At 53.9% G+C, this 13,168-nt stretch overlaps 1 protein-coding gene across 6 annotated transcripts; it reads right to left on the reverse strand.

Moving 5' to 3' along the window:
- Nucleotides 1–334: 334 nt before the first annotated feature.
- On the reverse strand, nt 335–9,196 carry Rundc3a (RUN domain containing 3A). Of its 6 annotated transcripts, none has more exons than XM_052194997.1 (11): nt 9,031–9,196; nt 5,184–5,299; nt 4,709–4,857; nt 4,454–4,539; nt 3,648–3,737; nt 3,469–3,549; nt 3,152–3,317; nt 2,880–3,037; nt 2,090–2,227; nt 1,888–1,991; nt 335–909 (listed from the first exon to the last, which is right to left on the reverse strand). In XM_052194997.1, the coding sequence occupies exons 1-11, from the start codon at nt 9,135–9,137 to the stop codon at nt 767–769; spliced, it is 1,338 nt and encodes a 445-aa protein (XP_052050957.1). In that variant the 5' UTR covers nt 9,138–9,196; the 3' UTR covers nt 335–766. The 6 variants fall into 6 exon arrangements, with proteins under 6 accessions (XP_052050957.1, XP_052050953.1, XP_052050952.1 ...); XM_052194993.1 differs by having other exon boundaries at nt 4,709–4,842; nt 9,031–9,183; XM_052194992.1 differs by having other exon boundaries at nt 4,709–4,845; nt 9,031–9,183.
- Nucleotides 9,197–13,168: the final 3,972 nt, after the last annotated feature.

The raw sequence follows: 13,168 nt of genomic DNA on the forward strand, positions 1-13,168 counted from the left end.
GGGCAAGCCAAGGTGGCGTCACTGGGGCAGGGCCACTTGCCAGCTCTGGCATAGCTGATGGGGCTACAGTTTCGGGCTACTGTGGAGTCGGGCAGGCCAATGGCAGGCATATAACCCACTGAGGCCTGCCCTCAGAGCACTGCGAGTGATTAAGGAAATGTTAGAGGGTCAGATCCAGAAAGCACCTGCAGATCTACAGAAGCACCCTCCTGCCACGCCCATACCCTTAATTCTGGCCCCGTGTGGTCCCACTGGGCACCTCCTCCTGTCATGGTTACCTTGGTTAAGAGGCCTGTCATGGAGCCCTGCCCAACTCTCCAACAGATGAAACCACTTAAGTCCTCTGGTTTTTATTTGCCTAATCTCTCCCCACATAGGTACCAAGGAAGGGGGACTTCAGAGGGTACACAGGGTTAGACCAGAGGCAGGGCAGCAGGAATGCCAGGGCTGGACCACCTGCTCCTGAGGCAAATGTGGAAGAGCAAAAGGAACCAGGCAGCCTTCAGAGCCACCAGAACTCAGCGGCTTCCTCAGGGGACTGACCAGCTTGTAACCTGGGTGTCCCTCCTGGCCCCACCACTTCCCCGCACAGCTCCCGCCTCCTTGGCAGGAAGCTGAGGTGGGAAAGAGGCTTGGGTGGTCTTTCCCTAGAGACCCGAGGCTAGGCGGGTGATGTTCTTGAAGGGCAGCCTGGGTTGGGGGACTCAAACGGTGGCAGTTGTCCATGGCCCCTGGCGGGTGGGGCTGGCTCTACCCTTGCTGCTCCTCAGCTGGGGCTGAGCGCCGGGCTGCCCTCCGGGCTGTCGCTCACCAGGCATTCGTTGGATTTGAAGCTCGCCAGGGACTTGCAGCTGGGGATGGAGGCCAGGGAGCCGCAGAGGCCCAGCATGGAGGGCGTGGGGTCCTTCCCTGGGGAGAGAGGGCGGGTCAGGCCAGGCCAAGCAGGCTGCGTGTATGTGGGGAGGAGGCCCTCGGTGGTGGGCAGAAAGGGGGCGACTCAGGTCACCCCCAGGAGACATGGCCTCTTCTGGAGCATCTGCCATTTTTAATTAAACCTTCCTTACACAGGACTTGAATTGAACATTCCTTGCACAGGGCTTGAGACACCATGTCATAAACCATCAGTTTATGTCTCTGTCTCCCCCTGAGGTGCAGCCCCTCTTTGTCCATTTATTAAGTACACAGTGAACATTTGCTCTGCTTCACACTCTGGGGATACAGAGGATGGACAAGAAGACACGGTCCCTGCCCTTGTGGGGCTCACAGTCTGATGGGGGAGACATACACGGTCACAAGCACAGTGCGGTGGGTTACACGTCCAAAGCCTGCCTCGTCTCAGAGTTACCTGATACAGTATAATATATCTATATATTAAAAAAAAAAAAAAAGGAGGTCCAGGCATGGGGGCAACTAGGAAGGCAGAAGCCGAGGTGGACCAGGGGAGGGTCAACACAAGTGCATGCGTTGAAGTCCTGGACATTCACTCGGAGGGAGCCACTAATTGGGTTCTGAGCTTCCTGGCAGCCAAAGAAAAGGGGAGACATTGGTCAGGCAGGCAGTTGACAGTGTGCGTGTGGGAAGAGCAAACTGGGCTGAGAAATCCCCGAGGGTGAGGCCTGTGAGGGTGTCATGACACTGAAAAGCCTCTCCATACATGCATGCTGGAGGTTCTTTTTACCAATATCCCTATTTTACAGATGGAAATATGGGTCAGCAAAGTGCAAAGACTGACCAAGTGTACAGGTAGCTTGAGCTGCAGCCCAAGTTTAAACTTTTTTTTGAAACCCCAAGCTCATTGGTGTATATAGGAACGAGAGAGAATAAGGGGTCCAGCCTCAGCCTGACTGGGAGTCCTGTCCCTTTTCTGAATGGGTCGGGTGTGCTCACCGATGGGGCCCCAGGGTTCGTCTCTCTTGCCCTCTCCCAGGCGCTGGGAGTCTGAGCTCAGGCTGGCCTCTGCAGACAGCGGCTCTGTGCTCATGAAGCTGTGTCTACAGCAGAACAGAAAAGTGTGCTGGGGAGTGACCCGCAGCTCCAGGCCCCGCTTCCTGGGACTGGGGTGGGGGGACAGGACTTGGTTGAGGCTTACCTCCGATAGAGCTTGGAGTTGCCGGCACCCTCGGGCCTATTGAGTGTGCTCAGGGACGGCCACTGGTTGACCAGGGGTGTGGTGAACTCCTTGGAACCCTGGGCCAGGGGGGCATGGTCACCCGGGATCAGACCTGTCCTGGGAGGGGGAGGGGGATCAGGCCTGGCTGGGAGAGGGAAGCAAGACTCAGCAAAGGTGGGGCCAGGGCTTAGAAAAGGAAACTTGAGTGGTAAAAATGGGGATCTCGGCTGCTCAGGGACGGTGGCAGGTGTCTGGAATTACGGCCCTAGGATCTTTGAGGTAAGAGGCTCCCAAGTCTGAGGCCTGCTCCTTACTAAGGCCGTGTTTGTGGTGGCCAGGATTACTGCACTCATGATGGAGTCCTTTAGGAGTCAGTTGGGATGATGTAGGGGGGAGAGTGGAAGGGGTGGATACTCTTGAAGGGTTGGGGTTTGTGCTAACTAGCTGGGTCAGGTTCAGGGAAGAAATGTTCCAGTTTGGGCGGGGTGGGGTGGGGGATGGTGTCACTGGGTGATGCCTATCAGAGGTCTGAACAATAGGGGTGGCACACGATGCAACTGAAGGCTAAGGTCCTGTGATGAATGGCTGGTGTCTCTAGCTGCTGGGTATTGGGAGCTGCGGGGAGCAGGTAATGTTTGGCAACCACGGGATACTGGGAAAGGGGATGGGATGGGTGGGCTGATGCGAACTGGATGTCAGTCAGGAAAGCGAGCCCATCCAATGGAGTCATGTTGGGGTTCCCAGGGGTCGGGGCGGGAGGCGGGCTCACAGCTGCTCCTGCAGCTCCAGGATCACGCCTTCCAGCTCCCGCTTCTCCCGCTGATTTTGGGCCGCTGCCTCCTCCAGCTGCAGCTGCAGCCGCCTGTTCTCCGCCTCCAGGTCCTTCAGCTGCGACTCGCGCAGACGCACCAGCTCCTCCAGGTATCCCTGCGGGGCGCCGGCTCAGCCCGGACGCCCAAAAGGGCTCCCGGCTGGAGTCCCAGCCCCTCTCCCCGGCCCTGCCCCCACCGCGCCCAGCTCCCCGCGCCTCGCCCCGCGCACCTTCTGTGCGTAGACAATGCGAAACTTCTGTTCCATCTTGTGCCACTTGTTGTACCAACTGTCTTCATCGGTGACGAGAGGCAGGTAGGGGTGCTCCGGGGAGTTGTCCTCGCTGGTGCTGCTCTCTGCACTGTGCCTCTCCTCCTCATCCGTCAGGTAGTCGTAGCTTAGGAGCGGGAGCAGTGGGTGGGGCCGGCTCCGCCCCGCCTCGCCCCACTAGCACCCCAACTCTGACCCTTGGGCAGTGACACCAGGATGACACTCAGCGCCCCTCTGCTACCCATCTCCTCACCCACCGCAATAACCAGGCTGCTCACCTTTGGGTGAATTTTAGGTAGGGCGTGTAATCGATGACCACCGGCGTCTTCCCGTCCAGAACTTCGCCCTTTAGACAGAAGCTGGGACAGAAGAGCCACAGGGGTCGGGGGAGGGAATGAGGGGCGTTGGACAGTTGTGGGTGAGAAAGCCCCCTTCACCACCGCCAAGCAGACCCCACCTGAAGTCGATGGCGCTGAGGCCAATCAGCATCCCAGTGAGGACAGTGGCTTCCTCCCGCAGCATGATGGCTCCGGAGTCGTAGAACCGTCTGCAGAGAGAAGAAAGCTGAGACTCCAGGGGGCCTCCTCCACCCAGGATTTCTCTGTCTGGCTCACTTATTACAGACGTTTCCCGGAGGGAAGAGACTCCTTCCAGCTCACGACCTCACTGGAACTAGCACCTGACCCCGCCCCTATTACAATGCCTGTTTCCTAACAAGAAACACTCTTCTGTTCTCCAGGCCAAGCAACGCCTATCAAAGCACTGGGTCACCTCAATCCTTTAAGTCAAGGAGTAAATCTTAGTTGTAGTGCTTGCCACACATACAGTAACTGAGGTCTCCAAAAGACAGTTTACTCTGAAATAAAGTGGACTAAGGATAGAATGCATTATAAAAAATATCACATGGGGGGAGGCCCCCAGTAGCTCCCCCCACCACGGGCACATTCTGCCCTGTGATCTCCAGTCCTCAGGACCCAACTTCTCCGCAAGCCCCACTCTAAGCACCAAAGCTTTGCACACTGGGACCCAAGAACAGAGTGACTGCCTTTGTTTGCAGAGCTGGCAGGGATATGCGTTGTAGGTCATGGCGTAAGGCCAAGTAAAATGGCATGTGACTGAGGCCTCTGTAGTCCAGTTACCGTGTCATCTGGGGAAATCCAACTATCACTGCATGCCGGAACTTGTAGTCCAGGTATTGAAGCTTACTGTGGGGACTTAAGGCTTAGGCCATGAATGTGCATGCTGCTGTCTGAAAGGTCTGACCTGGTAGTTCGGTTGTCCCGCAGAGCTGTGGTGATGTATTCTGACATACGCTTCTCCATCAGAGCCACCCGGATCCACGCCCGGCCCTGAAAAGCATGGTCACCTGTAATTGTCCCAGAGGGACCTCTATGTCCCTCTGGGATGATCGCCATTCTGAGTGCTGTAGGCCCCTATGTCGGGAGCAGGGATCAGGAGGGTCGACCCCACCCCCACCCCCACCCCACCCCTCATCACGGACCCGTCACGGCCCCTCACCTTGGCTCGAGCTGTGCTAATGTTCTCCATGTTCTCGATGCTGCTCACGCAGTTGTTGGGCACTTTGCTGCAGGCCAGCCGGATATAGTCCCAGAAGCCCCGTTGTCCATCTGAGCTGAACCAGCTCACTGGACCTGCTGGGGCACAAGCTGAGCCAGGGCAGGGAGGGGACTCAGCCATAGCAGGGAGTTTGGAAGAGGCCCATGTCACAAATCACTTGCCTGCATAAGCCTGAGCCACTGTACACACATGCAGAGCCTCCCCCGCATGCCAGCAGAGAGAAGGCTGCACAGCCACAGAGCTGTGGGCACACGACCCTCCCCAGTCTCCCAACACCATGCTTTAGTTTCTATGTACAGCCCAGAATGGAGCCCTGGACCAGGGATGGGGTTTAGGAATCCATAGAGGATATTAGAGCCGGGGATGGCAGCTGGAAGCCACAGGCTGGGGTTGGAAGGGGTAGGTGATGGCCTACCTTTAAATCGGTGGCTGAGGATCTGCTCTAAGATGGCTGCGAAATTAACAAACTCCTCAGATGAATCATCAATGGGTTCTGCTGTGTACTTCTCAAGCAAGGTTTTCACAGAGAACCTAGGGTTGGGGGAGGGGAGGCGGAGGGAGGATCAAACAGGGTAGTAGAGGAGGAAGGGAGTCAGAGGAACAGGCGGAGAAAGGGTCATGAGGGGTGTGATGGGGCGGGAGGGGGGGGGCAGGGAGGTGAAACTAGACAGAAGAAGGTTCCAGGCTGATGAGATGCGAGGAGGGTGGCAGAAAGACAAGAGCTAGGGGACAGTCCCTAGACCCTTTGTCCCTCCCACCCTTCCGAGTGGCATTTGTCAAACGTGTGAACTGAGGGTCAACCAGGCATCAGAAGCCAGTTTGGACCCATGCTCCCAGTCTTCCAATATTGTTGGAATGAGCTCTCATCGCTTTGGGGGGTGTCTGAGGGGGGTCACCTGTACCAGACTGTGTGAGCTGCACACAGGAATGTAGGCATGCGATCGTGACCAGGTGGACACCGGGCTCTGGGGCATCCCTCCTCCTGGCTCTTCTAGCGAGCCCCACCCACACACCAGCTGCCCAGAGCTAGGCAGTGTGGAGCTTGGGGTGTGGGGGCAGAACACAGGGTGTGGGTCTGACTCTGACGCACATTGGGTGGGAAGGAACTCTGGCAGCAGGTCCCTTCCTCAGGAAGGGAGGTAGCCAGAGGAGGCAGGTGAGGCGTTGGAGCCAAGCAGTCCCCACGGCCTCTGCAGCTCTGCTTCAGCCCCCGGCTCCCTTCACAATCCTTATGCTAGAGTCTCCTTTGCCACCTATGCAGTGGAGCGGAACAGCGAGAGGATGCGCAGCTCCTAACATCTCATTACTGCTCTCCTGGAGACAGAGCAGGAGCCGGGTGCTCTGGGAGACAGGAGGGACTTGTGTCTGTGCTTTTATTCTATCCATATTTAACCAAGCTATGCACTGTGCCCAGAACTATATTTCATATGCATGCCCTCACCACAGCCCCGGGAGATAAATCCTCCTATGACTATTCGCCCCATATTACAGACAGGGAGGGTAAGGCTCCAGAGACAGGCTGATCAGTCTGCGACTTAGGAGGCGGCAAGCATTTGGCCCATTCTGCTCCTTCTGCTCTGTCTTACGGCTTCCTAGTGGCTGTTCTAATTACTGAGGCTTGACCAGTGGGCCTTCCCAGTGGATAAAAGCACATGCCCCTCAGCCCACTGACTGGAGTTCAACCCCAGGACCGACACGATGGAAGGGGAGAGAACACTCTTGTCAGCTGTCCTGTGACTTCCACACTCACACACAAATAAACTGATAAATAAACATAATCTTTAAAATAAAAAAAAGTGGTAGTCAGGCATGATGGCACATGCTTTATCTGATCCCAGCACTCAAGAGACAGAGGCAGGAGGATCATTGTAAGTCCAGGCCTGCTTGGCCTACGTAGTGTATTCCAGGACAGCCAGGACTACATAGAAAGACCCTGTCTTAAATAAATACATATATACGTACGTACATAAATCAAACATACAAACAAGTACTGAAGCTCTGAGTGACCTCTGCCCTCTGCCTTCTGCTATCTACTTTAAAAGCCTCCAGGCATGAAGCACTGGCTACTAAGGCTCTCAAGAAAACAGCACAAGCAGGAGGCCCTCCCCATCGCCTTCCTTTGGGCTTACCAGGGGATAGAGCCTGAGAGCAGACAGGTCAATGTTAGACTGTACTAGGGAGAAGCAGGCTGCTGGATTCAAAGCCTCTTTTCTCTGGTACAAATAGAAATACCAGCACTTGCCTCTTTCAGCTTTGGTTCAGATCCCAGACAAGGGTGGGCGAAGGTGAGAGTGTATTGATTCCTGGGCACAGGCCAGGTGAGGAAGAAAGGCTGGCTGGGTTAGGAAGGAGCCTGCGACTGGGAAAAGGCCATTTGTTCCGCACACCACCAATTTGTGGTCATCTGGGTCAGACTTCAGAGGAGGCCTGGGGCTTGGTGAGCAGGGCAGCCATCTGCTGTCTGTCTTTGGGGGGCTGAAAGCTGGTCAGAGCCTCTAGGAACCCCACGGTGTGGACCAGGTTAGGAGGAGGATAGCTGCTGGGGTTACCATGGAGACAGGGAGGCCAGGACCCAGGGGAGCCCGCAGCCTGCTAAAGGGAGCTGCTGGGAGCTGGAGGACAACCACGTGACAGTAATGAGGCAGCAGGGTCCCTTGGGATTTGGAAAATTTGTCATGCCCCCAAGCCCCTAAACTATCCATTGTCCCCCACTCTGAGCTACTTCAAAGTCCCTTGAACCTCTCTTTCTCAGGTTGGATGGCTCTTTCTCCTTTCCCCACACACTCTAAGGCCCAGTTGTCCTAGCAGGCAAGAGAAAGATGCACCTAGATTGCCAAGAGCCAAGAGAGGGACCAGAAGAGTGCCATCGAAATAGAGCTGTTTCTATGTGCCCGGCACTGGTATCTAACGTGACACACCACGACACATTCTTTGGTGTGGCTTTTACACCTAAGATGCAAAACCTAAGAAAAAGCACCAAAGGTTCAGAGCATGGATGAGAGATTGCCACAGGACTGCCCAGCTAAGCACTGAAGCCAAAGCTTGATCCCAGGGTTGTATGGGCCCAAGGGCATAAATCTCTTGACACCACACTGGCAGGTTTAGAATACGAAGGCAGAAACGGCATGTGCTCCCAGCTAAGTCACAGGTGCACATTTACAGGGGTGATGTGCACAGGCTCTCGAGACACTGGGGAATGGATGTTCTGACACAGAGGCGACACGGCTCGGTATGTGTCCAGAATCCAAAGGAACCCTGGGTAATGGGGGACTGGGCATCAGGTGGGCATGATTTCTGGGAGAAGGAACAGGGCCAAGGTTTATGTGCATGCAAGTGGTACTGGCAAGAAAGGACAACTCAGTCCTGCACCCAGGAGCACTAGGAGTCAAGACGCAGCAGAGCCGGTTGGACTTCGAGGCTGCAGGTGGAGAAGGCAGCTGGCATGGAGATCCCAGAGGGAGCGGCAAGGACAGGTGGGGGATTGGGGGAGAGCCTGCACAGCTGGTGGCGTTCTGGCCTCAGGGCAGGGCAAGCAGGGTGAGTCACTGCAGGCTTGAAGTGGGAAGGATTACTTCCTGGTGTCCAAGAAATAGGAGAAATTTCCTAGGCCTGCAACAGCCCCACCCTCAGGGATTTAGGGATTGGGCTCCCAGTCTTGGACTCCCAGTCTGCAATTAGGCCTTGGCTGCTCCCGACAATGGGGTAGTGCCCTCGACCTTCATTGGATGGGTTCAGAGCCTTTGTGCACAGTTGGTCCTGCCACAGGCTGCTGCTACCCAGAAACAACATCCTTGCTTTACAGAGGATTTGAGTATAGGAAAGTCTCTCAGGAAGGCTCCACTCTGAGGCCTAGCAGCCAGGGGTGGCAAGAGGGGACTTGGAGGACATCCACCCCCCAACCCCATTGAGTTCCCTATGCCCACCCTGCCCCCACTGCCAGGAAGAGAGCCAGCCATACTCCCTCCTCCCCCTCTCATACACAATGTCACTTCCTGGTTCTCACAGGAAACTGCAGTGCCAATTAAACTCTCTTCATCCTTCCAAACCCCAGGCCGGGTATAGGCCTGGCTTTGCCAAGAAGAATAAGGACCATCATTACAGCCCGCCTCCCGGTCCCGGGCCTGGGAAGGAGAGCGCGTTCCTCCCTGCCCTGCCTTTTCTCAGTGGCTGCAGAGCATCCTCATGGGCATGCTCAACCCTTAGATTTCTCAGCCTGCTCCAACCCCTCTAACCACCCCACCCCGACCGCCAGCGGCGCCCACCTGCACACGGTGATCAGGTTCCTGCGCTCCACGATCACGTTGCGGGAAGATGCTTTCTTGGAGGGCAGCCCCAGAGCCATGGTGGTCTGGACAAAGCTTGCTTCCATCCAGATGTGCGGCCACTGCTGCCGCCGCCCGCTGCCCCCCACCCCACCCGGCGCCCCGGCCCGCCTCGCAGGATCACCGCTGGGCCCTCTGCCCCTGGGGGCCCTTCGTCCTCTTCACTGCCATCCCTCGGCCTCGACGCCTAAGGCCTGCCCCTTCGCTCCCTCCCACGGCAACGATTCGGGAGCAAAACAAGGCCGGGGAGGGAGCTCTCCGAGGTGCTGAGCCGGGGCTCGTCACCCCCCTCCCCCAGTCGCCCGTTCCCCCTCCTCGGCCGGTGACGTCAGGGCCATAAGGCCCCGCCCCTGCAGCCAGGGACCAATCCGCAAAGGGCGCAGGGTTTGGGGGAAGGGAAGGACTGAGGCCCTTGAGAGAGCGGAGGGGGTCCCCCGGAGAGACAACGGAGATTGTGTAGAGAAGGGCCCTTTTCTCCACCCCCATACTCAAGGCTGGGGATCCTCGCCTGGCGTCTCAGCGTTGACGCTTCTTTCCCTTGTTTCTGGCCAGAAGTCGGTGCTGTCTGTCTCAGATTTCTCATTGTACCCAGAAGAATGGAGAGACCGTCAGCTCCTGCATCCTATCCCAGCCCTGCCTCCTATCCATTCATCCCAGGCTTGTCAGACCACTTTCAGAGACTGCTGGTGACCTTAAGGTGCTAACCCTTCAGAAATTAAAGGCAGCCCCAGAAGCTGCCTCTTCTGTCAATCTCTGCGGGGGTTGCATTCGTCTGCGATAGCCAAGCAAGCCAGTCTCTCCACGCGTGGAGGATGGGGAATTCAGCAAACCAGTTTGAGTCCAGACCTTGGAACCACTCAGGATAGGGATTTGGGGTTACTGGCAGTCAGGCGTCCTGGACTCCATGGGGTTTCTTAGCAGCAGCCGCCCCACCCCACCAGTAGATTTAAGGATCAACCCTTTGGCAGCCTGCGTTGACAGGGGGTCGGTCAAAATGGTTCGCTTTTAGCTGGGCAGGACTTGAAGACATAGTTTGGCTTCTGCGCTGCCCTTGGCTTCCAGGTTGCTCTTCATGTCCCTGGTAAACCACTTCCAGGATTTGAACATCGTCCGTGTTCAATTGGGTCGCTCCTCTTAATGTGGAATGTGAGACTATACATTATGGATATCAATGACTTATCAGATCTGATTTGCACTATTTTTTCCCATTCTGTGGCTTGTCTTTTAAAATTGTCCATACTGTCATTTTTTTACCACGTTTAAAAAAAAAAGATTTATTTATTTTTTATTTATATGAGTATACTGAATTGGATCCCATTGCAGATGATTGTGAGCTGCCATGTGGTTGCTGGGAATTGGACTTAGGACCTCTGGCAGAGCAGTCAGTTCTCTTAACTGGTGAGCCATCTCTCCAGCGTCCCGTCCCCATACTGTCATTTGATACTCAAAAAACCCTTGAATTTCCACGAAAGTGTCCAAGCTGGCCTCTCTTGTTGTCTGTATCTTTGGTGTCAAATCTTAGAAATCACCACCTTTGTATGTTTGTTTTTGTTGTTTGCTTGATTTGTTTTGTCGTGTTTGGTTTGGTTTGGTTTGGAGATTCACAGGCTCCGGCTATGTAGCTCTAGCTAGCCTGTAATTGGTGGGACCAGACTGTTCTCAGATTCACTGAGATCCTCCCACCTCTGCCTTCTGAGAGCTGGAATGCACCACCATGCCCAGCTTCTTTTTTACGTTTTGAGATAGTCTTCTGTGAGGCTGGGCTGGAACTTGATCCGAAGCCAGGGATAATCTTGAGCTCTGGATCCTAGTGTCTCTGCCATGCCCGGCTGCCTTTTCTTTTCTGTTTTCAGTGTTGAGGATTAAGCCCAGGGTCTGTGGGTTCTAACCCAGTGCTCTACCACTGAATAGCACCCCAGATGCCCTGTTTTCTTTGACGTGTAAAGGCTTGCATTTGATTCACTTTAAGTTAGTTTTGGATATAGTATCAGGTCCATTGATCGGTTTTGTCATACACACACAAAGTGGTTTGACCATATACCTAAGAGTCAGAGACCAAGCTCCCTATTCGATCTACCCCACTGGTCTATATGCCTAGTTTAGGTCTGTTGTAGATTTTGATAAATGAAGATTTCTAGGAAGGTATTTTTCCTTGTTCTGTGGTTTGAACACAGGGCCTCACATATCTAGACAGGTACCGTACCACTGAGTTATAACCCAGCTCTGTAGTTTGGAGATCAGGAAGCATGACCTGTTCTTTGCCATATCCTGACTTATAACAGCTTCCTTTCTTTTCAGTATAGAGTTATCTCCTATGTGTTCAACAATATCACATTCCCAGTGTTAGATTTTATAGGACTGAAGAATATATTCTTCAGTTCTATAAATATATACATAATTCTATAAATACATACAGGAAGAAGTGACTACTTCCTCCTCCTCTTCATTCTTTTTTCTCTTCCTCGTCTTCTTCCTCCTTTTTGTGAGACAAGGCCTCACTATGTAACCCTGGCTGTTTTGGAACTGTATATAGACCAGGCTGGCCTCGAACTCAGAAATCCACTGTCCCCTGCCTCCTGAGTGCTGGGATTAAAGGTATATGACACCACACATAGCCAGTGATTACTACTTTCGACATTAGGAGACTGTTTTCTCTTGTGTGTTATTTCAGTGTGTGTCTATGAAATGTGTATCCATTCTTTCATGAGGATAATCTTATGTATAAGACGGGGTGGAGTTAAGAAGGCAGGGAGCACATTGTGTGTCTCAGTAGAGGGGATATAAATACAGGAAACTGGTTCCTGGAGGCAGGGGTGGGACACAGAAAGAGCATTGAGAAGAGGATGCTGAGACAACTCAAGAGTAGTAGCAGTTGGCAGCCAGGCAGGACTGGGGACCAGAGGAGCCCTGGGAGCCTGCATGGCTGAGCCTCTCAGGGGAAGCTTCCTGCTCAAAGCCATCTCCAACGGCTCTAAGAGCAGAGAGAGAAGCACAAGGCTAGACACTATGTCCAGTGGTAGCACAACTTCCAAAACAGAACAAACAGGGCTAACAAACTAAACCAACTCCCCTCCCCACCCCTCCGCCCCAGTCTCCTTCCACATCTCCTTTCAGCAGAATCGTAGAGAAAGCAAGCGATGGAGTCTGGGGACCAGGTGGCAGAGTCAACCCAGCTGGACACCAGGGAGAGCTGGACAGAAAGGTAAGTACCTAGGGGAGGCAAGTTCTGCCCTCCCCACTCTGCCTCCAAGGAGCTTTCTGTACCTGCTGGAGCAAGAACAATTCCGTGATACTCTCCTTTGCGACATGAGGCTGCTCAGGTGCCTTGGCTAAGGCAACCATGAGTGCCAAAGTCTCAATAGCAATGGCACCTCTGGAGCTGATACTCTCCATTTCTTCAGAGTCCTATAACTCAATTGCAATCCTTAGGTCAAGGGGGAGAGGAAAATTAATATTCAGAGAGAATATGGAACACAAAACTATTTTTTTTCTTTTTTTCTTTTTTGTTTTTTTTTTGAGACAGGGTTTCTCTGTGTAGCCTTGGCTGTCCTGGAGCTCACTCTATAGACTAAGCTGGCCTTGAACTCAGAAATCCGCCTGCCTCTGCCTCCCAAGTGCTGGGATTAAAGGCGTGTACCACCACTACCCGGCCACAAAACTATTTTTTAAAAAGCATGCACCAGACTTACTGTGCAAACAAGAGGACCTGTGTCTAGCTCTCTGACACTCATGTAAAAAGACAGGCTAACAGCCCGTGCCTGTAATTCCAGTCTGGTACAGGCAGGGGAAATGGAGACAGGATGTCTCCCATGGCTTGCTAGACAGCGAGTCTCGTGGAAATGGCAAACTCTGAATTCAGTGAGAGATTTTATTAGGGTTTTTTTTTTTTTAAGATTTATTTATTTATGCTCTCTTCAGACACACCAGAAGAGGGCATCGGATCCCGTTACAGATGGTTGTGAGCCACCATGTGGTTGCTGGGAATTGAACTCAGGACCTCGGGAAGAACAGTCAGTGCTCTTAACCACTGAGCCATCTCTCCAGCCCCTTATTAGGGTTTTAATGCGATGAAGAGACA

This window comes from Apodemus sylvaticus, chromosome 10 (genome assembly GCF_947179515.1).
Source record: "Apodemus sylvaticus chromosome 10, mApoSyl1.1, whole genome shotgun sequence".
Classification (NCBI taxonomy): Eukaryota; Metazoa; Chordata; class Mammalia; order Rodentia; family Muridae; genus Apodemus; species Apodemus sylvaticus.

What these genes read in the sequence shown, in the direction of transcription:
- Rundc3a (XM_052194997.1), bottom strand. Translation starts at nt 9,137, where the DNA reads ATGGAAGCAAGCTTTGTCCAGACCACCATGGCTCTGGGGCTGCCCTCC. An exon ending in CTGGAGCTGCAGGAGCAGCT is followed by an intron (nt 2,228 to 2,879) that starts GTGAGCCCGCCT and finishes TCCCCCTCCCAG; the next exon opens with GACAGGTCTGATCCCGGGTG. An exon ending in AACTCCAAGCTCTATCGGAG is followed by an intron (nt 1,992 to 2,089) that starts GTAAGCCTCAAC and finishes GTTCTGCTGTAG; the next exon opens with ACACAGCTTCATGAGCACAG.